Source organism: Peromyscus leucopus, chromosome 1 (genome assembly GCF_004664715.2).
Source record: "Peromyscus leucopus breed LL Stock chromosome 1, UCI_PerLeu_2.1, whole genome shotgun sequence".
Classification (NCBI taxonomy): domain Eukaryota; kingdom Metazoa; phylum Chordata; class Mammalia; order Rodentia; family Cricetidae; genus Peromyscus; species Peromyscus leucopus.
The window spans coordinates 74,084,600-74,112,595 of NC_051063.1; the positions used below are offsets into that span (position 1 = coordinate 74,084,600).

Here is a 27,996-nt window from a genome sequence, read left to right on the forward strand (position 1 = left end):
GCCTAAAGAAAGGCACAGTACCCAGCAGTGTCCCTGGAACTCAGAAGGCCAAGCTTTGTCCAATGGATGAACCTCAGAGTTGACAGCTTTTAAGAAACATTAGAGAGAGAATTTAGTTGTTGTCAAATTGTAAACTACTCAGGAAGAAAAAGGAAAATTTGAATGATGTCAAAAGCTCTTGACAGTTGTCTTCCTATAATAAATAGAAATTGCTTTTAATTTTCTGAACCAGTACTGAGAAATTTACCTACAATGAGTTAAGCACATTTTAGTGAGTGCCAGTTGTCTTTAGGCTTTCTATTTAGGTCTGCTTTTCCCATTAAATCTGAGGAACTATGTGGTGAACAGTACTACCTACTGATGCCTAGTCTAAACAAGAAACACTTGTAGTTTTACTGTAGCTGTTCATTGAGTATACCAAATAATTTTAGGTAACTGCTTGCATGATTTAAAAGTAGTTGATTTTCCTCTAGTTGGTAGTTATAAAAGTAAAGAAATAATACCCAGAGAATAATTCTGCCTCAATATGTCTGAATACAGAATATTTGTGCTGGTTTATAAGTTTTGGTGCATATATTTCTGGGCTCTTCGTTACAGTTGTTCGAGAAACAGCTCAAAACTTTACATTTAGAGTAACTCCCATATTTCTTTCTCCTGGGTTGTAGAAGAATGTGATTCTTTTATTCACCAAATCAGATAAAGGTTTTAATTCCTTGTATGTTTCTGTCACTATGGTAGAAAGATACCCTTGCACATTCTAGATAAGAAATAAAAAGAAAAATGAACTAGTGTTCAAATAGTTTAAAATAGTGTTGCAATAAATGCTGCTACACAAGTGTCTTTGCCATGTTTCTTTGGAGTCCTAACATAAATGCGATAGATATATTTCTTGTGTGCTTCTTTTGTTGTCTTTTTTTTTGGGGGGGGGGCAGGATTTCTCTGTGTAGTCCTGACCTGGAACTTGTTCTGTAGATCAGGCTGGCCTTGAACTCAGAGATCTGCTTGCCTCTGCCTCCCAAGTGCTAAGATTAAGACATGTGCCACCATGTGCTCTTTCTGAACAGAATTCTACTTGCCTGGGAAATAAGGCCAACAGTTGACAAATGGGACCTCAGGATAAAAACCAGCACAAATACTCTGTATTCAGACATATTGAGGCAGAATTATTTTTTGGGTATTATTTCTTTACTTTTATAACTACCAACTAGAGGAAAATCAACTACTTTTAAATCATGCAAGCAGTTTTTTTGTGAAACGTCCGTACTGATTTCCACAGAGACTAGACTAGTTTTCATTCTTCGAGGTATAGAAAGACTACTCCAGTGAAAGCTTTAAAATGTTGGCGAAAGAAACTGAAGAAAGTACTGTGAGCCAGAAAGACCTCCTGTGTTCATGAGTTGGAAGAATTAAAATAGTGGAAGTACTTGTATTAACCAAAAGCAGTCTACAGATTGATTGCAATCACTAGCAGAATTCCAGTGCCATTGTTTATAGAAATAGGGGGAAAAAATCTTCAGATTCATTTGGAAGCATAAAAATAGCCAAAGCAGTCCTGAGAAGAGAGAATACTGATGATTTCGAGTTATATTACAAAGGCCCAGTAAGTAAACAGCATGGTACTGGCCCACACATAGCTTAAGTTGCTCTCTGGGACAGGACAGAAGGTCCACACACACCAGTCCAAGCTAAAATCATCGGATTTTTGACAAAGATATGAAAATAGACGTTGGGGAAATGACAGCTTTGTTAACAAATGTTGCTGGGTAAATTGGATATTCCAAATAGAAGAATGAAATTAGATTGTTACCTCTCACCCTTCACAACAATCAACTTCAAATGGATCAGAGACTTCAATGTAAGACTTGGAACTCTGAAACTGTTAGAGGAAATTGTAGAGAAAACTCTTCAAGACAGAGAAATTGGTGAGGACTTTCTGAACAGAATTCTACTTGCCTGGGAAATAAGGCCAACAGTTGACAAATGGGACCTCAGGATAAAAAGCTTCTTTATGGGAAAGAAAGTATAGTTAATTGAATGAAGAAGCATCTCAATGAATGGGAGAAAATCTTTGTCAGAGATTCATCTGACAGAGAATTAATATCTAGAATAAAAAAAAAACACCTCTAAACAGTATGGAAACAAACAATCTAATCAAAACATGGGCTAAGGAACTGGCAGTTTGTGAAAAAAAAAAAACAAATACAAATGGCCAATAAACATGAAAAAATGTTCCAACCTCACTATCCATCAGAGGGATGCAAATCAAAACTATATTGAGATTGCATCTTACTCCAGTCAGACTGTCAGTCATTAAGAAAATAAATAACACAAATGCTAATTTTGATTTGTAGGTTTTGTGGTATTTTCTGCTTATCCTCAATTTATATTATTCTGATTTTTGGAAGGTATCCCATTTTTCAAGGTTGATTTGATTTCTGCGTCTGATTATGCATGTGTGTGTAGAGGACAGAAGTTGGTGTAGGGTATCTTTATTCACACTCCTGCATGCTTTTGAAATAGGGTCTCTCATCTGTGGTTTTAATGATTTTTTTTCTTTTGGAGCCTATCTAGGAGAAATTTAGAATTAATTTTCCTCTTAAAAACTAACATAAATCTGACAGGTGTGGTGGCACATGTCTTTAGTCTCAGCACTTAGGAGGCACGCACAGGTGAATCTCTGTAAGTTTAAGACCAGCCTGATCTACAAAGCAAGTTCCAGGACAGCCAGGGCTGTTATACAAAGAAACCCTGTCTCAAACAACCAAAAAAACCCAAAAAACAAAACAAAACAAAAAAAACCCAACAACGACAAAAAACCCGTAAATCTTAGCTGGATAACATGAAATTTAAAGCAAGTACAAGTCCTTTATCATGTAACTTTTCAAACAATGTCTTAAATTAAAGTCAAGCTTTTTCTAAATGTGGGAGTAAGAAGAGTCTTAGACTGTCAGTATTCCTTGTAATTCTGGAAGGCAAAGGCAGCTTTGGCTTATAGCATTACCAAGCATATTTGGACCTCAAGTCATGGAAGTGTCTTTGGAGTCTAACATTCATGGGGCACCAGCTTGGGAAAGTGGCTTGGCTGAAATTGTTTTACAAATTAAAAAGAAAAAAAGGCACACTGATTTAAGTGACTCAGATGAACAAGTAGAGCCAATGAGATCACAGACTACAGAACTCATAGTTCACTATTCTTTTCACCAGTAAAGATTTTCATTGCCTTTTTTGGGGGGTGGGGTGGGGGCGTTGAGACAGGGTTTGTCTGTGTAGCCACGACTGACCTGAAATTGCTCTGTAGACTAGGTTGGCCTCAAACTCAGAGATCTGCCTGCCTCTGCCTTCCGAGTGCTAAGACTAAAGGAATCATTGTCATCTTTTACGATTCCTTGAGGCCTGATGTTATGTGCAAAGTTCTGGTCAGAATGTAGTATACATGATTAACCTTTCAACCTAATAAATCTGTGACATGAATTTGGGGAATATTTTTTTACATTTTCATTCTTGTAATAATTAAACATCTATTAGTTCTCAGACCTTAGTTTGACCCACAGTTATGTACAGATTTAATTCTCATTCTCTTGAGAGACTTTAAAAATGGTTCTGGTTGTGTCTTTAGATTGCTCCTGAAGCTTTAAATTTTTTGCAGTGTAATATGAAACGTGGTTCCTGTGTTGACTTAAATTTCTAAGAATTGTATGTTTATAAGAGCCACATTTGTAACATAAAACTCAATTTTATCCTCCCTGAAAAATAGCCAGTTTAAGACAGTATGAATGTTAAATATAGGGCATTGGAAAGGATAATAAAATGTGACTTAACACAATGTAGAATTGTAGCTGAAGTAAAACTTTGAAATTCCTAAGAGAACTGAGAATTTTACCATGAGGTTGATTCAGCTTAGCAATTGCAAAATGCTAAATAAAGATTTTATTACATTGTCTGAAGTAGAGACATTATAGACCATATAATAAGGAAAAGGTCAAGGAAATGGGAGCAAAAGAGATGCCTAGCTAACACAAGGAGATTCTGGGTAATTGATATGAACAGTTACAGGACTGAAATTCCATTTTGATGGAGGTAGCTGATTACTGTTCTTTGTTTTAGAAAAAATTGTCTTTTTTTTTTTGGTTTTTCGAGACAGGGTTTCTCTGTGTAGCTTTGCGCCTTTCCTGGAACTCGCTTTGGAGACCAGGCTGGCCTCGAACTCACAGAGATCCGCCTGCCTCTGCCTCCCGAGTGCTGGGATTAAAGGCGTGCGCCACCACCGCCCGGCAAATTGTTGTCTTCTAATTAATTAATTAATTAATTAATTAATTAATCTTTTTTGAGACAGGGTCTCACTATCTAGCTCTTGCTGTCCTAAACTCACTGTGTAGACCAGGCTGGCCTCAAACCCACAGAGATCTATCTGCTTTTGCCTCCCAAGAGCTGGGATTGAAGGCATGTGCCACTATACCTGGCTGGGGGGAAAAAAAAGTTTTTAATGCAGTTTATCTTTGTAAAAATTGCATTTTGGTATTCAACATTAACCATGTTTCCTTACTAAACAGATGGCATTTCAAGAACATTAAAAGATTTACCTGTTGAGTATTTTTAATACAAAGATAAAATAATTTATAATAATTTTACTGAATTTCTGACAAAATTAGAAGTGTGTACCCCTCTATTCTTCTTTCCTCTCATTCAAAACAATCAAGTCTCAGGAAAAATGGAACTTTCTAAGTATAACTTATAGCTTGGAGAACAGTTTGCATGTAGAATGCTGTCTAGGAAAACTTAGTATAAGCATTAGTTGCCTCTCTGAAACTGTTAGAAAGTGTTGTGAGACAGGCTACCAGTGATGGATAGCATAGTGGGTACCAAGATCAGAAATCAGAATGCCTCCTTGTAAGCAAGGTGATCCAGTTGCTAGGAAACACAGATGTTGACCTAAATGTTTTCTTACTTTACTTTTAGAAGTTTAAAGGATTCTTAAATTGGCAGTGATACATGATATGTTGAATTCTAAATATAGACCATAATCTTTACAATTATGATTTTAATATACATATGATCTTAAAATACAAGATGTGGGGCGGGAGCAATGACTTAGTGGTTAGGAGAGTATACTATTCTTCTAGAGGCCCTGAGTTTGGTTCCCAGCACCAATTTGGGGTTGCTCACAGCCTTTTGTAACTCCAGCTCTAGGGGGGAGACACACACACACACACACACACACACACACACACACACACACACCACTAATTACAGAATTAAATAAATTAGAAAAAATTGCCAGGCATACATAGTAACACACTCCTTTAATCCCAGCACTCGGGAGGCAGAGGCTGTTGGATCTGTGTGAGTTGGAGGCCAGTCTAGTCTACAAAGAGAGTTTCAGGACAGCCAGGGCTGTTACACAGAGAAACCTTGTCTCAAAAAAGGATGATTAAAATTTTTTTACACATTTTATTAAGGATTCTTTAAAATGGATAGATAAGGAATATAGATAAATAAGGAAGGTGACTATTTTTGCATCGTATTATTTCTGGAGTGATGAAGTATATTCCTATCTGTAAGTCAATAAGAAACTTTGTAAAACATGGTAAAAATGTTTATTTTCCCAATAGGCTTAAATATCTTGAGTAAGATCTTATTAACTATATCCATTGTTTCTTATTTATTAGCATGAATGTACCTCTGTTAGAAATGGTGGCATTGTGGTTATCAATATGTGTTACTTACTGTGGCCATAGTAATCTTTTTAAACTGAACTTAAATTGTAGTAGCTTTAATTTCACAACAGAATTGAACATAGTCATTTTCTTGCCTTGTCATCATGCTGCTGTTGGTTGAAAGGGACCTGTTTCTGCTGTCAGTCTTAGTGGACGTTCAGAGTGCATTTTACCAATCGTTTTTCAAGGTGTTAGCATTTGTACTGAGAACATAACCTGTACAGTCTTGTTAGGGCTTCTCTAAGTACCCGACTGAAGTGGAACAAAACAGCTGGCTTCCCCTTCACACTGATGCAGAGGAAGCATTTTGAAATGCTTTTCATGTCCTAGGATAGTATGTTTGTGCCTTGTGATTTGTCACTCTGTTTTTACTGCTTTGTGGTTGAAAACTTACGTATTTCATATTTTGGAAGTTCAAACATGATGAGCATTTCAAATTTCTTATTTTGAAAACATGACATCACTAATATTAACTGTACTTATTACAAATACACATGCTAGGGTGTGTGTGTGTGTGTGTGTGTGTGTGTGTGTGTGTAAATTGTTGGACTTCAAGAAGGCATTAGCTTCCTTAGCATTTACGTAGTTCTTGTTTGTTATTTAAAGTGATTGCTCTCTTGATTGATGCATCATTTGCTACTATACTTTGTGGGCTGCTTAACAAATCTAAAAGTATATGTATAGCATAGTTGACATGTACATATAGGTGTAAAGCATAGAAACCTTATAATATCAAAGTTCTGGCATAAAAATAAAAACTTGCTATTCCTTATTGTTTTCCATTGTTAAAATGATCTAGTATCTCAGTTGTACTTTCTGCTTTGGGAAAGAGGAGTGTTTATTGTCATGGTTTGAGCTATTGCAATAGACCTCAAGACCATAAAATTTGCATTACTATAAAATTAATTGTGCCCTGTCAGCATTATGAAGGCAGCATTTTGATTTACCTTGTACTTTCAGAAAAGTTCTAACAATAGAATTGTGTTGGATATTAAAGAGAAAAACATTACAGAAAAACATTACTTTAATGCATCTTGCAGTTTAGAGTCTAGATGATACTGGTAGCTTTGATATGCCCTGTGTTATTTTAGAAGTGTATTTTATAGTTTGGGGAGGGTGTAGCTGATACTTTTTAAAAACCGTATTAAGGGAAGTTTCTTATAGAAAACTAAACTTTGAGTGGAACTAATCATCTATGAAGGAATCCTCTGTCTTTATCTCTTATAGTCATTAGTTTAATAGGAATAGTCTTGTTTTATTCAACTTCCATTACTTACCTCTACACCTTTCTCAAGTGATGTAGAAGGAAATCCTAGATATTATATACTTTTATTGCTATTTCAGTCACTTCCTCTTCCAGTTTTGAAGCTCAAACCCAAGACCTCCTGCAGGATGGGCATCGAACTATATCCCTAGCTCCTCTCTGTTTATCTCAGAGAGATTAGAAATTCTTTGTTTTCCCTGTGAGTACAAATTAGCTTTGTTATAGAGAAGTTCACGAGTGCTTGGAAACAGGCCTGTCACTACAGCTTACTGTTGTTAATATGAATTTAGAAAGATGAATTTATATTACTTGGATATTTGATTATCACAGTGATTCTCAAAGGGGATTCTATAAATATATCTATGAACACATGAATTTCCTGTCATCTATATGTATGGACATATGACAGTTTGTATTGTCAGTAGTTCCTGCCTCTCCCTCCAGAATTGTTTGTTTAAATACTGAGAGACAGCCGGGCGTTGGTGGCGCACGCCTTTAGTCCCAGCACTCGGGAGGCAGAGCCAGGCGGATCTCTGTGAGTTCGAGGCCAGCCTGGGCTACCAAGTGAGTCCCAGGAAAGGCTCAAAGCTACACAGAGAAACACTGTCTCGAAAAACCAAAAAAAAAAAAAAAAAAAAAAAAGTAAAAAAAAAATGTAAATACTGAGAGACAAGCAGCATGTAATAGTAATTTGGTGTTCTGTTATCCTGTGTATAAGTCATTAATGAAAGAGAGGTGAAAGAAAACAATGGGGAGTAGGAGAAAGAAAGGAGAACCAAAAGGAAAGGAGGAATATGGTGTGAAGAGAGATGACAGAGGAAACGTGGCAGCGGAGATGCCAAGTGCAGGCATGCCACACTCTCACTCCACTGGGTCTTGAAGTGGGTCTGGAATCTTAACTATTCTTGGCATTAACTAAACCTTGCTCCACATTTAGTATCAGAAAGATTGTTGACTCCTTTCTTACTGACTCTTTTTGTTTGTTTGGTTTATGCTCAGAGATTGAGATAAAACTTAAAAGTGTAACTATTTTAGGACTAATTGTGCTGTATTTGCTTTTACACAAATATTTACCATTGTTTTTGTAAACTAGTTCAAATAGTTGAGTACTTTTTATGGGCTGAGTTGAACTGTGTACTCTGGATAAATTGTACATTATAGAAAACATTAACTTTGTATAGACTTTGGCTTCAGATGTTCTCACTGGAAAATTATGTAATATTTTTCTTTTTTTTTTTTTTTTTTTTTTTTTTTTTTTTTTTTTTTTTTTTTTTTTTGGTTTTTCGAGACAGGGTTTCTCTGTGTAGCTTTGCGCCTTTCCTGGAGCTCACTTGGTAGCCCAGGCTGGCCTCGAACTCACAGAGATCCGCCTGGCTCTGCCTCCCGAGTGCTGGGATTAAAGGCGTGCGCCACCAACGCCCGGCCGTAATATTTTTCTTTGTGTGTTCTTTCTTACTGCTCCTTTCCTGGATGAAATTGATCCTCTTCAAACTGGACTCTGCAGTTCACAAGATTCCTTTGCAGCTCACCATTGGAGGTAAGAGAGTGCTCTCAGATCTTTGTGTAAGCATCACCACTAGAGTGGCTCTGCTTGGTCTTTCGTCGGGCACTTATCTGATAATTTCGGAGTGATTGTTCTAAAGCAATATAGTTTTCCAGTAATAGTAATGGGATGAACACAGCCATTGTTTTGGTGACAGCTATTGACCTCTGCCCCTTTAGGTACATTTGCTTTCTCAGTATAGAGAGGAGTCAGCCCTAGGTTGTATCTCTGTGACTCCTGTGCCGCTTCATCCCTGCTTAGATCTCTGCCATGCTTCAGCAGAGCTGGGTAGGCCAAAGGGGTCATCAAGGAGCCTTCACCTGGGTCAGAGGCCTGAGGAGCAGAGGACCTGCCTGGCACTGAGCATTTGCTTGGATCCAGGCGTTGTTCTCAGTGCTTCCTTTCCTTCCTATTTAGTCTTCATCCTGGTTCTCTTTGGAACTCAACCGGGGATAAATTGTGAGGTTAGAACAGTTACTAGACGTTCAGAGGACCAGAATCCTAGCTGTGATTGCAGAGGAGCTTGGAGATGATTGTGGAGACTTAGAAAGGGCAGAGCGGAAAAAGCAGAGCGCTATGCAGAGAGGCTGGACTTGAGGCCAAGCCAGCACTTTACCTACTAGCCACAGGATACTAGCAGTCAGAACTCCCCTGAGGCAACAGATTGGTGAACAGAATTGTGCTGTTCATTTCCTGTAATATTTCGTATTCTCCTCTTAAGCTGGACTCCCTTTGTGCTCCAGTCTTAGTTTTGTTTTTGTTTTTGTTCTTTTGCTTACCCTTGTCTTTCTCTTTGCTTCTGTTGTTTGTGTCACTTTAAGAGCCCCCCTTTCTCAGTTCTCAGCCTCAAATCATACTCCTTTTCAGAGCTGAACCATAGCCATATATATAATTTGTTTATTTGTTTGTTCTTCTAGACAGAGTTTCTCTGTGTAACAGCTCTGGCTGTTATGGAACTCCCATTGTAGACTAGACCAACCAGGCTGCCTTGAACTCACAGAGATCCACCTGCCTCTGCCTCCTGAGTGCTGGGATTAAAGGTGAGCATCACCATGCCCAGCCATAGCCTTATATTCTTTATGAGACCATCTCTGGTCTCCTTACACATTGAGAGTTGTTCCTTTTTTTCTTTTTTTTTTTTTTTTTTTTTGGTTTTTTGAGACAGGGTTTCTTTGTGTAGCTTTGTGCCTTTCCTGGAACTCACTTGGTAGACCAGGCTGGCCTCGAACTCACAGAGATCCGTCTGCCTCTGCCTCCCGAGTGCTGGGGTTAAAGGCATGCGCCACCACTGCCCGGCGAGAGTTGTTTCTTTTTTAATGGTTTTTATAATGTTGTTTTTATTTTATTATTGAAACTATTCTTCTTAATGATGAGTGATGATGGCCTGTGACCAGTTTGAATCATCACTAGGGGAAATGGACCAGACCAGAGAAGCTGGTACTAACCAGGTTTGGTCACATTTTCTAACCCTTCAGTCTTTAAATGGGGGCAAAGTAAACTGTGGAAGGATGCTGTGCTATGAGTTGAGAGGGACATAGGTGGCTCTTGGGGCAAGTCATTTAATCCTTCTAGGCTGCAGCTTTTAAATCTGAAGAAGAAAGGAACACTAACTAGGTTATTATAATCAAATGAAGTGAATTGTGGCCAATAATGAGCATAGAACAGGATTGAAAGCTTTGTCTTTTCACCTTTGAATGCTATCAGTTGTAGAAAGAGCTTGCAGTTTACTAACTACTCTGGTTAAACATTGGGGCTGCGTGTATGGAGTCTGTAATCTTTGGTGAAAAGTAGAAAGGAAGACATCATGATCCAAATTGAGTGATTGTCATTTTCTGTTAGTTTTCTTCACTCCGTGAAGTTGTTTTGAAGTTGTGCTGCATCTTGGCCAAGTTGATTTTTAAACAATTTTTATTATTAGGCTTATTGATACATGGGACAAAGATAAAATAATTAAAGATGGTCACCCTCCCCCCTTCTCTTATAGGAAATACGGTGAGGGTTTCTGTTGTTCTTCCTTTAACTTGGAATCCACAAGTGCTGCCGGACGGTTTGCTGGATGGCAGCCATCCCCAAATCTCCTGCAGTAGCTCAGAGCTCAATCGGCTCCATTTCACTCCACACTGCCTCAGAGGCAAAGCAGAGCCCAGGCAGGAGAACGCGGGAGCCTCTACATGTGTCATTTTACTGTGAAGCTTATGTTTTAGCCAGAGATAGGTGTGTCACCTTCCACATTTTAAGAACAGAAAAAATCTTTTCAGTAGGCAGTAAAATGTGGAAGACTTGCAGTTGACAAACTGACTTTGAGCTTCACTTTGTCCATAATAAGTCCCATGAATGAACCAGGTCCCTTTGTTGTAAGTTCTGGCCGTTTAACTGCCACATGAATCTAATGAAATTGTCAGGTTATAGTAATTACGTCAGTAATCTGATACGTTGTCACTTGAATGGACCATGTGTGGAGAGTCAGTTACTTCTCTCTGTGGGGTTGACCCGTTTTCATTCCCGAAGACTAATAGCGCTCATTAAGCTTTATGGGAAAGGAGCTTTTATCACTTGTCAAGTCAGGCAGCATATTTCTATTATATTTCTAAATTTGTGTGGCTGTGTGTAACTGCTGATGTACACTTTCCTGCTAGGTTTAGTGGGACTTCTGCCTTATAGCATTTTTATTGACATTTCTGAGTCTGAGTTACATTTTGTGTGGTACCGCTTACAGATGTCTTCAATTAAATGCAGGTAAATAAACGGGATTTTGTATTAGAGGTCCACAGCTTCCTGACATTCTCTTTAGAATCACATTTTGTCAGCCAGTCCAGTAGGCTGTGGTCCATTGTCATGTTTAGAAAGCAGAGAGGTAGCTGCAGCACAAGCTAACACACATAAGGTCATGTGTCAGTGTGGGGACTTGGGCTTCTCTTTAGGTGTGTCCTTCTGTTAGGAGGTATAATAATTACTTACTGAGAAGCTAGCATCTGTAATAGCCAGGATTGTGCTTATCACATTCCTTATATTAATTCTCACAGAATATCTACCTCTTACAATGAAAACTGAGCCCAGAGAGGTAGATCAGACTAGCTAGGTGCTGACAGTATGGGACAAGGTGGGAAGGAGGAGATAGGATGACACTGCTGGGAGATGCTCACAGTCAAGACTATCACTTGAAGGAAGCTAGTAATCAGATGGAGTTAGTGAACTTGAGAACAGGATTTAGGAAGCTTTGCAGTATGGGCATCTTGGGCTTTGCTGTGAGGAGTGGCACTCACCATGGTTGGAAGCTCAGCTGCATCTCTGCCTCTGCCCACTAGATGCCAGTAGTACCCTCTTTATCAGATGACAGACTTTGCCCAATGTCTCTAAGAGCCAGAATTGTTCCTCTTGAAAATCATTATGGGATGTGTGTAGGGAGAGTTAATGAGCCAATAGTGAAGAAAAGATATAGTGGTAAATGTTTTCAGCTCAATGAAAGATAAGAAAAAGTAGGAAAAGTGAAATAAAAAAGTAAACAGGACAAATATAAAAAAACTATAAGATGAATGGCAAGATGGCTCACTTAAATCCTTTTAATTATTGCAATAAATATAAAAGCCTAAATCAAACTTGGCTGCATGGGAACTTTTACCTTTGCATTGTTCCAGGCTATCCTGTGAATATACATGGCTACTGTATTATATTTGATTTTTTCAGATTTTTGTTTTAGTTAAATCCCAATAGCCATACTTAGCCAGTGGTCATACTGTTGTACAGTGTAGGGCCACATACTCCTGTTAAAGTTAGAGATTGTCAGACTAGATAAAAGAATACAAGCAAGCTCTACCCTTAAATATGAAGATGTGGATGACTTGGAGGAAAAAGGCTGCAGTAAGATGGTCCCATGAATATTTACCATAGTAATATTTGATGGGCTGTCTTTAAATCGCATAGAATAGTCTTCAGGATGGAAACTGAGGGCAAAAGCATGCTTCATAATAAAAAGAAAAAGTCAAGTTATTCTAAAATGTGAACCATTCTAAATAAAAGCTTCAAAAATAAAAACTAATAGAAATGGTAGAAATAGTCAAATTCAGTGACAGATAAAGATTTTAGGACAACTTCTTGATACTTTGAGAGAAAATTTAGACAAAATTACAAGTAGTCTAGAAGACTTTGTACATTGTGGTCACAGCTTTACTTAATGGATGTCTGTCAATACTATACTGTTGAGTGACAAAAAGCCACATTGAAGTCAAGCAAGTCATAAACTATAGATAGTATGGTTCATTGGTAAAGCAGTCCCTGCTCTAACTGACTTCCCAGCTGCTCCTATTGTTTTTGATTTTCCCAGTACTGGAGACTGGACCCAGGGCATGGAATAGCCTAGGCAAGTAATCCACTACTGAGCTACATCCCCTTCATCGCCCAGTTTTAAAATTGTAAGTTAGCATACAAAGTGATGGGTTTCATTGTGGCATTTAAAATAGGTGTATTTTTCAAGTAATAAGATTACTCGCCAAAGCAGAGCATATTCTGGACTATTTTACAAAGTTCACTAAATTGAAAAGGATTGAAACTGTAATTAAATTGGTATCAAGAACCGGCCACATGCTTGTAGCACTTTAAAAATAACAGGAGAGCTTAGTGAAAAGTGGGTAAGAGACTTGCTGTTGTGCTTCTCCAGAGAATTGTCTAGAAAACATAAGAGAAACTGTCCATTGATATTCACTGGAAATAAAAGTAAAAACCACAGTGAGAAATCACCATGAACTCACTTAATGGCTGGAATCAAAAGATAGAGATTGGCACGCTGTGGAGAAATTCGAACTCTCTTTGCTGATCTGAAGGTGAAATATAGAACCATGGTCTGGCTATTTTTTCAAAACATTACAGATACTACTATATGATCTAGAAACCCATTTGAGATAGATCATTGAATCTACTCTGAGAAAAAAGATAAAGAAATAATAGGATAAATAGGTAGATCGCTGAATCTACACTGAAGAAAAAGGGGAAGATATAAAAATGACAAAAGGTAGACTACTGGATCTATTATGAAAAGAAAGAGAGAATATGGATATGATAAGATAAAAAGGGAGATTATGGAATCTACTTTTAAAAAGGAACTACTTGTTTTAAATAAGTAATGAAAATTTTTTGGTCTGAGTTTATCAGATGTTACTGGACTGGACATTGTTAATATATATAATGGAGTTTTTATCTGAATCTGTCAAATGTTAATGGATTAAATATCGTTAATGTAATCTTGACTGTGTATATTGTATATACTTACTGTCTATAATTTTTCTTGTATTAGTTATAAGCTTTTTTAAATTTTAGACAAAAAGAGAGGAAATGTGGTATTGTATTCCCCCAAATAATGTGCATGCTAATAAACATATCTGGGGTCAGAGACAGAGCAGCCATAATATTAAACATAAAGGATAGGCAGTGGTAACACACGCCGTTAATCCCAGCATTCCAGAGGCAGAAATCTATGTGTTCAAGGATACAGACAGGCATGGTGACTCATCACGCCTTTAATCCCAAAAAGCGAGCCTTTAATCCCAGGGAGTGGTGGTAGAAAGCAGAAAGGTATATAAGGCGTGCGGACCAGAAACTAGAAGCATTTGACTGGTTAAGCATTTGGCTGGTTAAGCTTTCAGGCTTCTAGCAGCAGTTCAGCTGAGAGCCATTTGGGATGAGGACACAGAAGCATCCAGTCTGAGGAAACAAGACCAGCTGAAAAGTTGGCCAGAACTTTTAAGATTCATGCTACACCCATTCCTTATGATTATGCCTAAGTGAAATAAAAATATTTATCTTCATAGGAAGTCATGCATAAATGGTTGCAGCAGCATTATTTTTTCTAGCTTTTGGCTATGATAACTAACAATCTGTCAGCTAGTGAATGAATACAGTGGAATAGTAGTCAGCAACAAAAAAGAGCTTGGATGACTCTTGAAGAGACTGTAGTAGACCACATAAGTCAGACACAGACTGTATTGTGTTCTTTTTATGTGACTTACCCAACAAAGGGAAATTGATAGAAAGCAGGTCAGAGATGGTCTGATATTGGTAACATATGTGGAAGGCTGACTGCAGATGGACTTGGGAATGTTACAGGTTATAAAAAAAAGTGCTAAGATGCTGGAGAAATGGCCCAATGAGAAAGAGCACTAGCTGTTTAATGTTTGAGTGTTCACAACACTCAAACCATTTGTTGCTCCAGCTTCAAGGGATGCAACACCCTCTTCTGGCTTCTGTGGACAATTGTCTTCATATTCACATATCCATGCAGGTACTGACAGACGTACAGACACACAGACACACACACACAAAGAGAGAGAGAGAGAGAGAGAGAGAGAGAGAGAGAGAGAGAGAGAGAGAGAGAGAGAGAATTTTAAAAAAAGTCTTAAAAAGTTCTAAAGTCAGATTGTGGTTATAGTTTCAGTTTCATAAATTTTCTGAAAATTCATAGAATTTTATGCTTAAAGTGACTAGTATTATGGATATACAAAGGTATCTCAGTAGAAGTAGATGTATCATTTTATCTTTGAATTCTCAAAGAATTGTAGAAAGATCATCTGACATGACTGGGCATGGTGGCACAGACATATAATCCTAGCAATTGCAAGTGGAGATAGGAGGATCAGAAGTTCAAAGGCATCCCCAGGTAAGTAGTGAGTTCAAGACCAGCCTGTGCTACACGAAAACAGAGAAAAAGGAAATCTCACTCAGTTTGATATCCTCCCCATTACTGTATCCTTCAGTGCGGAATGTTAGCTACAGTTTTATTGTTCATCAAGATAGTGGTATATATTGAAATTGATATACTTTAATTAATATTTTAGCACTGTTTTATTAATGCTCATAATATCAGATCACAAGCCATGAATACTCTCAGAAGCTTTTAAACAGTTTTTTTTTAAGATTTTGTTTTTGAGGGGCTGGAGAGATGGCTCAGGGGTTAGGAGCACTGGCTGCTCTTCCAGAGGTCCTGAGTTCAATTCCCAGCAACCACATGGTGGCTCACAACCATCTGTAATGAGATCTGGTGCCCTCTTCTGGCCTGCAGGGACATATGCAGACAGAACACTGTATACATAATAAATAAATAAATCTTTAAATAAATACATAAATCTCTTAAAAAAAAGATTTTGTTTTTGAATGGGGAACTGCTTGGCTTTTTGCAAAAGACTTAAGGAAGTACTCTGAGAAAACACAAGAACCTCACTGTCTATTCAGTCAGCATAGTATTGTGAAGTAGCTTCAATACTGGGGTATTTATTACCAATGGTCAGAATTTTTTAAAATGGAATATGGGTACAGAGACCTGGCTCCTTGTAGAGAGGGAGAGAATTCAAAGAAGGTCTGGAAAGATCAGTGTGGGGAGGCTGAGTTGTTAAGCTGGAAGGGTTCAGATAATTTTCCTAAATGTGGAGGACACTGAAAGTCAGATATGCTGATTGTTAGCATAAGCTGGAATGCTGTGGGGATGAGGCTAGGAAGAGGATTGAGCCTGGGAGTTGATGGGAGTTTTTACCTGTTTATTAAGTGCTTGGGCCCAGTTTTATTTAAAGAAGTAAGCCAGGTAGGAGGTACCCTACAAAAGCATAGTTGTTTGTAGGTGATGGTAATCAGTCTGTTGGTGGTACTGAAAAAATCAGAAGCGGAAGACTGGGCTGTGGCTTGAACCACTGGGCCAAAACAGAGGAACAGGGTTTTGTTGCTTGTAGCTGAATATGTTAGGAAAGAGTCCTGTAGTTTTCAGACTGTGATCCATACACCTGTATGGGAAGTTGAGTGGTATTGCTCAAAGGCACCAATTAGAAACCTGAACAGAATCATCAGGATTGTCATTTGAGTACTGTCTCCTTCCCATGGATGGAAGGGCTGTTGGGCAGTTCTGGCTCAGACAGAGCTGCGAGTAAGTACAAAGGGTTGAACTGAAGACATCATTCCTTGTCTTGACTTCACTTTGCTGAGTACAATGTAAGCACATTGCATGTGTGGCCAGATAATACTCCCAAAGCTTATTGATCAGGAGGGGATGTACTTCAGTTAGGTTTTGGACATCACATGATTATTGAGACTTTAAGTAGAAAATGTGTATTGCTTAGTGTAATGACAATTACTGAAGTCTTTTCCTGGAAAAAACCTCAGGAGACTAAAATGTAAAAGTTGATTTTGAGAATAAAGGAAGCACACTTAAAGTAGAAATTCAAACATTAAATAGAAAAATGCCACAAATTTGTCTTGTTCAAGTTTTTTCTGCACAAACTTGAGTTAGTTTGGGGATCTTGAAAATTCAAGACATTCTCTTGTTAGACTAGCTAGTATTCATCATCACTCCCAAGACCTTTTTAAACTGTGTTCAAAATTAGGGTCATCTTCCCTGACAGTTTTCATTGCTTATTAGTTGTGCATGAATGCTTCAGAAAAGGCTTGAATAGTAAATCCTGGGGTGGATTAGTTTCCATGGGGACATCAGTCTTATTTGATCTTGGCATTCATTGAGTTCTCAGTCTGGGATGTCACCATGAAATATGTTTTCCTATAAGAAGGACTGGAGAAGCAGGAGTTGCCAATTGAACAGCATTAACCAAAGCTCACTGTGCAATTCAAGGTGTGTATTGTAGAGCTCAGTAAACACTGTAGTCAGGGTTTGGAATTCTGTTACTTTTTGTAAGCTATTTGAAGGTGCCTTACTTTGTAAAGTCTTTTTTTGGGAGAGTTAGGATTTAAAATACACAAAAATCAGATTAAGGCAAAGTATTTAGCATTAACAATTAATTTTTAAAAACTCTATAAATTCTAAGGTAAAAATACTTTTTTCTTTCTCACTTCAGTACATTTATTAAAACCATTTATGATAAGTTCATCATTTACCTAAGGTTTGTAAAGTTCAGTTAATTTATGTCTATTTGTGATACTACATTGCTTTTGGTTTTAAGTTAAAGATGAGTAAACCTTTTTTGCTTTTTTTTTTGAGCGTTTGAATTCCTAAGAAATACATTTGTTTGCTCATCCTTTGATTTTGCAAATTGCTAAAATGTCTTAGTTCTTTGTATTAAATAGCACATGTGAGTCCATTGTAACCGTTGGTATGGTGTACCACAGAAGCTGTGTCCACGGAAAAAAATACTGACCTGAGATGGAAGTCCAGCTTTTGTTCCTTCCCAGCATGTCCCCAAATTGGCTTAGTGAACTTGGGCAAATCTCTCAGCACCTTGTTTTCCTTAGCTGTGTAAGAATGTCCAGAGGAAGAGTTCTCAGGACTGAGCAGGTTAAGCAGTGTGTGAGCAGATCTGTTGCTTCTTTCAGGCTTAGGCATTATAAACATACACATCAAGTTCACTCCCTGCATCTACAGCTTCCTGTTCTTCATGCTTGGCTCTAGGCTCGGCTCTGTCTTTTTCGCTATTTTATGATCTGGCACAAATTGCTACTTTACTCTAGAATAAGCCTACTCAGTTTTTTCTACAAAACAAAAGTCATCCATCTCCTTGCATATTCAGATGTGCATCTAATTTTTAAATATGGCTTCTCTTATCCTTATTAATAAAACAGTGACTTGTTTTTCTTTTAGTAAAGTAATTTCTCTTTCATAAAGAAAACTGGGCAGATAGAAGTCTTTTGAGAACTGTTTGTTACATACAGGCATTGTGGCCAACAGGAGAATTCATAAATACAAATGCCATTACTTCTTGAACATCCCTTTACACTTGTTGAAGTGGCAAAGATGAGCATGCTTACATGACCCAGTGATGCAGTAGTTACTTAGAGTATATCAGTAAGAAGAAAGGGGATGTGAACTATATGCTTATTAGTGATTTATTTTTTTACTATTACTTACTGTGGGTTTCCAATGAGGGCCCATTCTGTTTCTTGATCTATATTTAAAATTTAAAATTATTAAAGGTTTAAGAATTTGTTTAAGCTGAAACAAAATATAATACCTAAAATATCAGTTGTTTAACACCAGAAATTATTAGGGAATTGCAAATCAAATCCATGAAGTATCACTTGGTACCCAGTAGGTTAACTTTTAACAAAAACTAATAAATAGTGTTGGTGTGGATGTGGAGAAGTTGCAGCCTTTGTGTGTTATTGGCAGACATATAAAATGGTGTAGTTACAGTGGAGGAATGTTCTTTAAAAACTAAATTGAGCCGGGCAGTGGTGGCTCACGCCTTTAATCCCAGCACTCGGGAGGCAGAGCCGGGCGGATCTCTGAGTTCAAGGCCAGCCTGGGCTACCAAGTAAGTTCCAGGAAAGGCGCAAAGCTACACAGAGAAACCCTGTCTTGAAAAACAAAAAACAAAAAACAAACAAAAAAAAAAAACCCAAAACCAACAACAACAACAACAAAAACCTAAATTGAGCTCAGTGGGTGGTGTACATTTTTGGCCTAAGCACTCTGGAGGCAAGGACAGGTGGATCTCTGTGAGTTTGAGGCCAGCCTAGTTTTCAGAACAGCCAGGGCCACATAAAGGCTGTTTTTAAAAATAAACAACAAACTCAAAACAAAACCAAAAAAATGTCCTGTGCTTGTAGCAGTTCCATAGGAAAGAAGGGCAAGTGTAGCAGTGATTGTAGCAGCTGTTCATAGCAGCCACAAGGTAGATCAACCAGGTGTCCATTGATACAAGACTGACTAGCAAAGTTACACTGACATACAGAATACTGTTCACCTTTCAAAAAGAGGCATGTTCTCACACATTGGAGGGAACTCAAAGACACTTACGCAGATCACAAAAGGACAAATACTGTAATATTCTCTTTAAGGAGGCAATTATCATAGATCATTAAGACATACCACTTTACTCACTTTTCTACTTAAAAACATTTAATGTGGTATATTTTATGTGTATTTTACTGTAATTAAAACAATAGTTTAAAATAATTAAACATGCCAGTATTATAGTTCAGTTTAGTTGAATACAAATTTACATTTAAAACATTTTAAGCATTCTATATGACTAATGTTAATGTGTAGGTGTATGTGCACGTGTCTGTATGCATATGTGGATCCCAGAGGACAACCTCTCAAGTGTTGTTCCTCAGGAGCCATCCACTTTACTTTTTGAGACAGTCTCTCACTTGGCCTAGAATGTGCATGGTAAGCTAGCCTGGCTAGCCAGTGAGCCCAGGGCCTAGCTCTACCCCAAAGCCTGGGATTATAACCCTGTGACACGATGCCTGTTTTTTCCGTGTGGACCAGGGCATGTAACTTAGGTCCTCATGCTTGTATAGCAAACCCTCTTTGTAACTGCATTGCTCCGGTGTAGATATAAACAATCGTCTTATTAAAATAAGAAACACAGAGCCAATGTAAAAGAGAAAGCCGAGAGGTCAGAGCTCAGAGCTAAAATCTTACCTCCTGCAGTGCTCCTAGCTTCCCTGAGAGAGAGCTACTTCCTGTTTGTCTGTCTTTAAATAGTCTTTCTGTTCTGTCTTCTCATTGGTTGTAAACACATGACTGCCTCGTCACTGCCTGTAAGTACCGCCCTCCAGGTCTTAAAGGGGTATGTCTCCAATACTGGCTGTATCCCTGAACACACAGAGATCTACCTAGCTCTTCTAACCACCACGCTCTTGCTATGGCTCTAATAGCTCTGACCCCAGGGCAACTTTATTTATTAACATACAATTAAAATCACATTTCAGTACAAATAAAATATCACCATACTCCGGCCCAATGCTAACTACTTTGATGCAAACTAAGGTGTAGTTTTAGAAGTTCAGTTAAACTGTTCTCATTAGAAATAAAGCCATAGCTGGGTGGTGGTAGCACACATCTCTAATCCCAGCACTCACGAGGCAGAGGCAGGTGGATCTCTGTGAGTTGGAGGCCAGCCTGGTCTATATAGTGAGCTAAAAACAAAGAAATCTGTATTCTATTTAAATCCAGTGATATTGCTTACAAATTTGAGAAGATACTACTTTTTCCTTAGACTAAGAATTTCATGCCAGTTGATTTTTCCAGAGTCACTGTAATTATGTGTATTTGGATTCTTACAATTTGTTTCTAAGCTTTTAGTTTCTATAAGGAGTTTGTTTTCTGTGAATTTGAAAACTTTGATTTATTACCTGCTTATCTCAGTAAATCATTTTCACAGAGCACATACTTGAGTATAATTTGATATCACCTGTAAGTGGGAACTATTTTACATAGAAATAGAAGGAAAAGCTTTTCTGGTTATGGACAGACATGTAGAAAACTTTTAGTTCTGTAACTAGCCATACATCAAACACAGTGGTTTCAGGTCACAAAGAACTGTTTTTTTTAATTGATTAAACTTACAAGTACACAAGTAAAAATACTAAAAACCCAGGTTCTCCATTTTCAGTTGTTCGAAAAAGAGAATAATTCTTCAACACCCATCCAACATGACATCAGATCCAACTCTTGGTTCAATAGTGGGAATACAGTCCTGGTCCTGGAAATGGAAACACAGACCCAGGAAAGAGGAGGACATGAAGCAAAGAATGAGCAGTGATAGATAGCACTGCATGGGAACCACCTTGAGGTATAAGAACAAGTATGCTTGGCTGAGCACTTCTCATGTGTCCTCCATCCAGTGAGCTCACTCAAGCTTCTCCGGAGATGACCTCTAGGGCTCTTAACTGTAATTTTTAAAAAGATAAAATAGTGTTCTCACCTAGACAGTGTAAATACATGTCTAATTTAACCGACTTGTTATTTGATACAAAACCAGTAAACATTAAAACTGATTCAAAGATCATTTGCAGATATAATTTAATGAAATAAAAGATTGAGATTAGATTGCTAGATAGATTAAAACAACTACTAATTATCATATAGAGTGGTATACTAACATTTGGAATTACTCATTCCCTTCTAAGAACTCTACAGGTTGACCTGTGTCCCTACAGAGTTGTAAAATAAGATACTCACAAGAAAACCAAATGTAGATTTTTGTGTCCTAGAGGAACCATTTGGGAGAGGTGGTTTGGGGCTGCTTTGGAAGGGAGGGGAACTCAGGTTCTGTTCTCTGAAGTGTTTCTCCCTCCCCATCCTTACCTTCTTTTGAAAATACTCTCAACTGACTTCCTCTTTGCTAGCAGAGTTTGTTTGGAGCATCACTGAGGCACAGGAAGGCAGGCAGGTGAGGAGACAGGTGTACTTTGTTAGAATAAATAAGCACCCATTTGGGGAACAGTTTGGCTGGAAGTGAGAATTGGCCTATTAATATTCATGTCACCTCTCCATGGAGCTTTGGAAATGGATACACACTGCATAGCTCATTAATCACTAAAGTTAGGCCATCTTTCCCCTGAATTCAAGGTGAATTTTCTTTTGTATAGCAGAGGGGAGCTTTATTATTTTTTCCTGTTATCAGCTAAATCCTTGAAATGGAGGAAACTTGTGAAAATTTTCTGATTAATTCCTTTACAGATCCTAAACTGCAAACTGCAAACTTGGAAAGAAACATTAAGTATTGCTAAACCCCTCACTGACTGATTTATGAGCAAATTAAAGGTAGCTGCTGTATACATGACTTTGCTTTTAAGTGACCTAACTGTAATTCTGTAAACACTGGCTTTGGGAATGTGCCAGTCAGAGTGAGCAAAAACTGGCCTAAGCTTGCTTGTTGGTCTTTTTATTTGTATCTTACCTTTGTTTCTCAAAACTTAAATAGAAGGAAAGCACCGGTATGAATCCTGTTTGTTTTACTTTTTTAAATTTTGTACCTTATAGTTTATAGGCTCCTCCTCATATTTTGAAGATACAGGATGTGGTCCGTGCATTGATGCATGTGTCAGAGGGTCCTCAAGACCAGTGCTGTTTTCATAGTGCCTTCCTGACTCTCACTCTCATGAGTGTACAGTCTGTTTTCCAGAGGATCCATGATGACAGCAGAGGTTGACATGAGCATCAGGTGATCGTCTAATACAGATTTGTAAAAAAAAAAAAAAAATCCAGAACTATGCAACTTTCCAAATATATTGTTTTTTGATTTTGGAAAGTGCAGTGTTTTATGTTTTCTTTTTTGTTGTTGTTTTTAACCACAGAATGAATCAAATATATTGAATTTATTGTTAATTTTAAATGAATTATTAGATCTATTTCTTAAATTTCACTTTGGTTTTCTAATTGATAATTACCTGTATATGTATTCCATTAGACATGAACTCTTGGGTGTTCTCTCTACTTTTCTGAATATAAGGGGGTTTGAGGTCATGAAGTTTGAGACCTGTCAATTTACATGATGATTTTTGGCTTTAAGGCAAATAGATAGTTATATATTAATGAAGTGGGATTTCAAGTCAGTAAGCACTGGTGACTTGGGGTACTTCTCTAGCAAGGGCTCCTGAGCTTCCTGGGAAAAAAAGCGGGGGTGGGGGTGGGGGGTGGGGGGTGGGGTGGACTATTCTAAGACTTAGCTCTTTCTGACCCGGTTGACATGATGGTGGAAGAGGAGAGTATTATCTAAACTTCTTTTTTTTTTTTAACTTTTTCTTTTATTTTACAATACCATTCAGTTCTACATAACAGCCACAGATTCTCTTGTTCTCCCCCTTCCTGCCCCCTCCCCTTCTCCCCACCCCACCCCCATTCCCACCTCCTCCAGATCAAGGTCTCCCCCGAGGACTGGGATCGACCTGATAGACTCAGTCCAGGCAGGTCCAGTCCCCTCCTCCCAGATTGAGCCAAGCGTCCCTGCATAAGTCCCAGGTTTCAAACAGCTAACTCATGCAACGAGCCCAGGACCTGGTACCACTGCCTAGATACCTCCCAAACAGATCAAGCCAATCAACTGTCTCACTTATTCAGAGGGCCTGATCCAGTTGGGGGCCCCTCAGCCTTTGGTTCATAGTTCATGTGTTTCCATTCGTTTGGCTATTTGTCCCTGTGCTTTATCCAACCTTGGTTTCAACAATTCTCGCTCATATAAACCTTCCTCTTTCTCGCTAATTATCTAAACTTTTGATGTTGTGACAGGATGATGTCACCTACAGAGTTCATACTAGAGAAACATGCAATTGAATTACAAAAACAAACAAAACAGCTGACCTCCCTTATGCATATCTATGTTCCCTTGACTCAGGGCAGAGTATCTATGTAAATTTGGTATTTTTCTGCATGAAAGATTTCCCTCTGTTCTTTTATTGTTTTTCAATGATACATAGTAGTATGGATGCACAGGTTGTAGATCACTTTTATTTTGTTGCTTTAAATAGTCTGGCAATGAATTGGCTCTTTCAGTTAACTCCCATGCCTCGTTGAGTGCGGATCAGTTGTTTGAGTACTACCTCTCTGACACTGAGATCCAGTAAGCTCATTTTGTATAGTTCCTGCCCAGTCCTAAAGTCAGCCACCTCTCCTCCTAGCACTGGTTCCTTTGGTTGCAGAAAATGTACCAAGATCTTGGCAGTACAGTGTGCTCATTTCTCTTGAGGTGTTTCTTTCAGGCCCTCTCAGCTGACAGAAAAAGAAATGTGTGTGTATAGTAACTCATGAGTGTGTACATACTTATAGTATGCACATTTCTGTGTGTAACCATCTGTGTTTACAGCGAGCCAAGCGTTGAGTTCTCACATTTCCAACTAAAATCCATCATCACTTGAATCACTCTAGTCACAGCAGTGAGAACCTTACCATATGCTGTCTCTTTGCTTGTTTGTTACACATGTAGCAGTGTCAGAACTGCTAACCTGTCCCCACATGGGAAGCAGTTTTATCAGTATTTATATGCACGTCCTTTTGTTCATCCATTAGACCCCTTTCATTTCCAGATTTACTTATTTCACCTTTTTTCTCTGTCCAGCTCTTTTGGTAAGACTGTTCCATACATTTATACCGTAGTTATATTTATTGTTAAAGTCTCTATGTTTTCACAAGACCTTCTAAATGATTTGCAAAATTTTTCATAATTACATTTACTCTTTTATTTAAAGTGCTGAGTTTTAGCTGGGCGGTGGGTGCTCACACCTTTGATCCCAACACTTGGGAGGCAGAGGCAGAGAGATCTCTGTAAGTTTGAAGCCAGCCTGTTCTATAGAGTGAGTTCCAGGACAGCCAAGGCTACAGAGAGAAACCCTGTCTTGGAAAACCAAAATAAACAAACAAATAAATAATAAAGTGCTTACTTTTGATAAAAAGGCATAGTATAGTGTCTTTGCGGTTATAATGTCATACTGAACAGTCTCATCACCTAAAGGACCTGTGTTTCATCTATTAATCCCTGGTCTAGACTTCTCAAACTCCTCATAATATGAAATAAACTGTGCATACTTTTGCCTTTTTTTTTTTTTTTTAAACTTTTGCCTGTTATACAGTGTAATTGTAACTATATAGGATGCAGACTTCCAGACTGGCATGTTTTACTTAGCAATATGCATTTTAAGTGCACACTCTTTCTCTTTCACCCTCTCCCCCCCTTTCCTCCCTTCCTCCCTCTCTCTCTCTCTCTCTCTCTCTCTCTCTCTCTCTCTCTCTTTCTCTCTCTCTCTCTCTCTCTCTCGTGTGTGTGTGTGTGTGTGTGTGTGTGTGTGTGTGTGTGTGTTTCCTTTGTTAATGACAATACATTATATGGATGGACCAGTTTATCCATTTATGTATTGAAGGATGTCTGGGTTGCACTGGTTTTGGCCAGTTAGGAATAAATGTATAAACATCTTGTGAGGTTTTTGTCTTTAGGTAAGTTTTCAAACCAAATGGATAAGTACAGAGTGTGATTGCTGTTTTTTTGTGCTCAGAGTATGTTTAGTGTTGTAAGAAGTCCCTGAAGTGCCTATTAACTGTTTTGCCTTCCCAACATCAGAGAATGACTTCCTCTTGTCCTGTATCTCTCCTGACATTTGATGTCCAGCCAGTGTGGTATGGTGTTCGGATATGTAGGACTGCTTCATGTTCCTTGTGTAGATCTGTGGTGATTGTGAGCATTGTCCCTTGTGATTAGATGCTGTCTTTCTGGTAAAGCATGTGTTCAGATCTTTTGTCCATTTTTAATTTGGTTGTTTAGTTTCTTATGGTTGAATCTTAAGGCTTTGCACATTTTATTAAGTATGTCCTGTAATATATGTCCTGTGGTGTGACTTTGTTTTCTTAACAACATTTCTTACAGAGCAGAAGTTTTAAATGAATTTAATAAAGTACGTACAACTATTTTTTCCATGTATTTTGTTTTTGATGCTATATCTGAAACCTCATTAACAAAGCCATGATCACCCAGATTTTCTCTCCCAAATGCCTTTGTCTAGAAGTTTTCTAGTACTGAATTTTGACATTTGGGTCTGTGATCCACTTTGAGCTCACTATAATGAAAGGTGTAAAGTTTGACTTGGTGCTTGGTTTACATGTGGATGTCCAACTGTTGAGCACTGTTGTTTGTGGAGACTTACCTTTCTCTATTGAATTGCCTTTACTCTTTGTTCAAGGTTACTGTGTTTGTTGGATTTGTTTAGTCTGGTTTGTCTATTTTTGTTCTGTCAAGACAATCATGATGTCTTCATTCCTCAGTAGAGTTGGGTGTCCTGAGCCTTTTGTCTCTCATGTCCAACTTCGGAATGAATTTATTGGTACTCATAAAACAGCTTGTAGCAATTTTGATTGGGATTGTACTGTCTGGGCAGCAACTTGAAAATAACAGGCATTATAACAGTTTTGATCAAGAAAATGTGTTGTTTCATTTATTTGGGTCATCTATGATTCCCTTTATAGATGTTTTGTACTTTTTTGTGTATAGATTCTGTGCATGTAAGCTTTAAACTTAGCTTTTTTTTTCATGGTGTTTAAAATTTTATATTCTAGTCATCATTATAAAGAAAAAGAATTTCACATCTTAACTTCATTCTAGGCTTTGCTATAATTACTTATTAGTTACAGTTTTTTTTCTTTGTTCTTTGGGATTTTTTACTGTCATGTCATCTATAAAGAAAGACAGTTGATTTTTCTGTTCTTGTTCACTCTCAATTAATCCCCCCATCTCTTTTCCCCTCCTTGTCTTCCCTCCCCCCTCTTCCTCCTCTCCTTCCTTTTTTTCTTCCCTTCCTACCCGTCTCCCTCAGGACTTGCACATGGGGCAAGCACCCTACCACTGGTCTACTTCCACAGCTCCCTTCAGTCCCTTCCCCTGCCTTACTATATTAGCTGGGATTTCACATCTGATACTGAATAGAGTCAGCTGAGTTCACAATCTTAAGTGGGGAAGGACAGGAAACCACCTGGTTTCTTGATGTTAACTGTGCTGTTAGCAGTGGTTTCTGTGTGTTATTAAAGAGCTCAAGAAATCTCTTCCCTGTCACTTGTTAGCAGATTTGGTCAGCTGTTGAAATGTGTCATGTATTTCCTGCACTGATTAATGTATCGCATTATTTTCTTTTTATAGTCCTGTGGAGGAGGTGGATCACATTAATTGCCTTCCTCTCTTTCTTTTTCCTCCTCCTTTCATTCTTTTCCTTTCCTTCCTGTTCTCTTTATTCCTTCTTCTTCCCTCATTCTTGTCTATCCTTCCCTTTTTTAAAACAAATGATTTTTCATGCCAAAGCAGTCTTTATCGGAAGGTGGTCACAACAAAGCAAAAATTTAAATTTATTAACCTGAACAAGATTACTTAGATTAAGAGCTCTTTTTAATGTAAAGAATATGCTCCCTGTTGATGTTTCTGTGCTTGCTTTTCCATAGGCAGAGCACCCTGCTAATGGACCGGAGTGCGGTTATGGCTCCTTTCACCAGCAGTACTGGCTCGATGGGAAGATCATTGCTGTGGGTGTGATAGACATCCTCCCATACTGTGTGTCTTCAGTGTATCTGTACTATGATCCTGATTATTCATTTCTGTCTTTGGGTGTCTATTCAGCATTAAGGTAAGACTGCTTTGTACAGTTGTAATTAGTTTCATGGAGGTTCAGTTAATTACTCAATTTGTTTATATTTCATTATGTAATAGGAATCTATTTTTGATAGTATGTTATAATAATCTGCTGCTGCAGTAGTCCTGAAAAACAAAAGCAAACCAGTTTCCAAACCTCCTCCTTTTAGTTGTACTGCACACATATATAGGGAAGCAGGGATAAGAACAGAAACAAATATTCGAGAGAAGAGACTCCCACCGAAACCTTCTCACCATTAAAGACATTTGTGCTGTGTGACGCGTATCTGCAGCTATGGCCACAAATGGGAAATCATTTTCTAACAAGGGTCACAGATACCAGCAGACAGTCAGGAACTTCCCACTGTGGACAGCCACATGCTTCATGACACTGTTGCAGTCAGTAGCAGAGCAAATATGTAAGTGGTCTCCTAAGACTGCCTGATGACACCATACCTTCTGAGTCTGAAGATCCATACACATCTATATTTTTATAAAACCATGTGAGTGTCTGATGATATGACTGTCAGAATGGGGCCCTTTCCTTAAACAACTCTGTGTTTCTTCAGCACATGCACATTCCTTCCTTCCTTCACATCACATTAGCTGTATCTTTAACTAACACTCAGAGAATATATATGTTAGGATAACAGTATAGAT

General features: G+C 38.1%; 1 protein-coding gene across 9 annotated transcripts in view; it reads left to right on the plus strand.

The window, feature by feature from the left end:
- The window catches only part of Ate1 (arginyltransferase 1), a 135,672-nt gene that overhangs the window by 38,756 nt on the left and 68,920 nt on the right, over positions 1–27,996 (plus strand). For 8 of the 9 annotated variants that reach the window (XM_037209967.1, XM_028868163.2, XM_028868170.2 and 5 more), the window contains 2 exons: positions 8,483–8,515; positions 27,150–27,331. In XM_037209967.1, coding sequence (XP_037065862.1) covers positions 8,483–8,515; positions 27,150–27,331 — 215 coding nt within the window. The remainder of the gene's footprint in view (positions 1–8,482; positions 8,516–27,149; positions 27,332–27,996) is intronic. The other variant, XM_037209971.1, reaches the window with a different exon arrangement.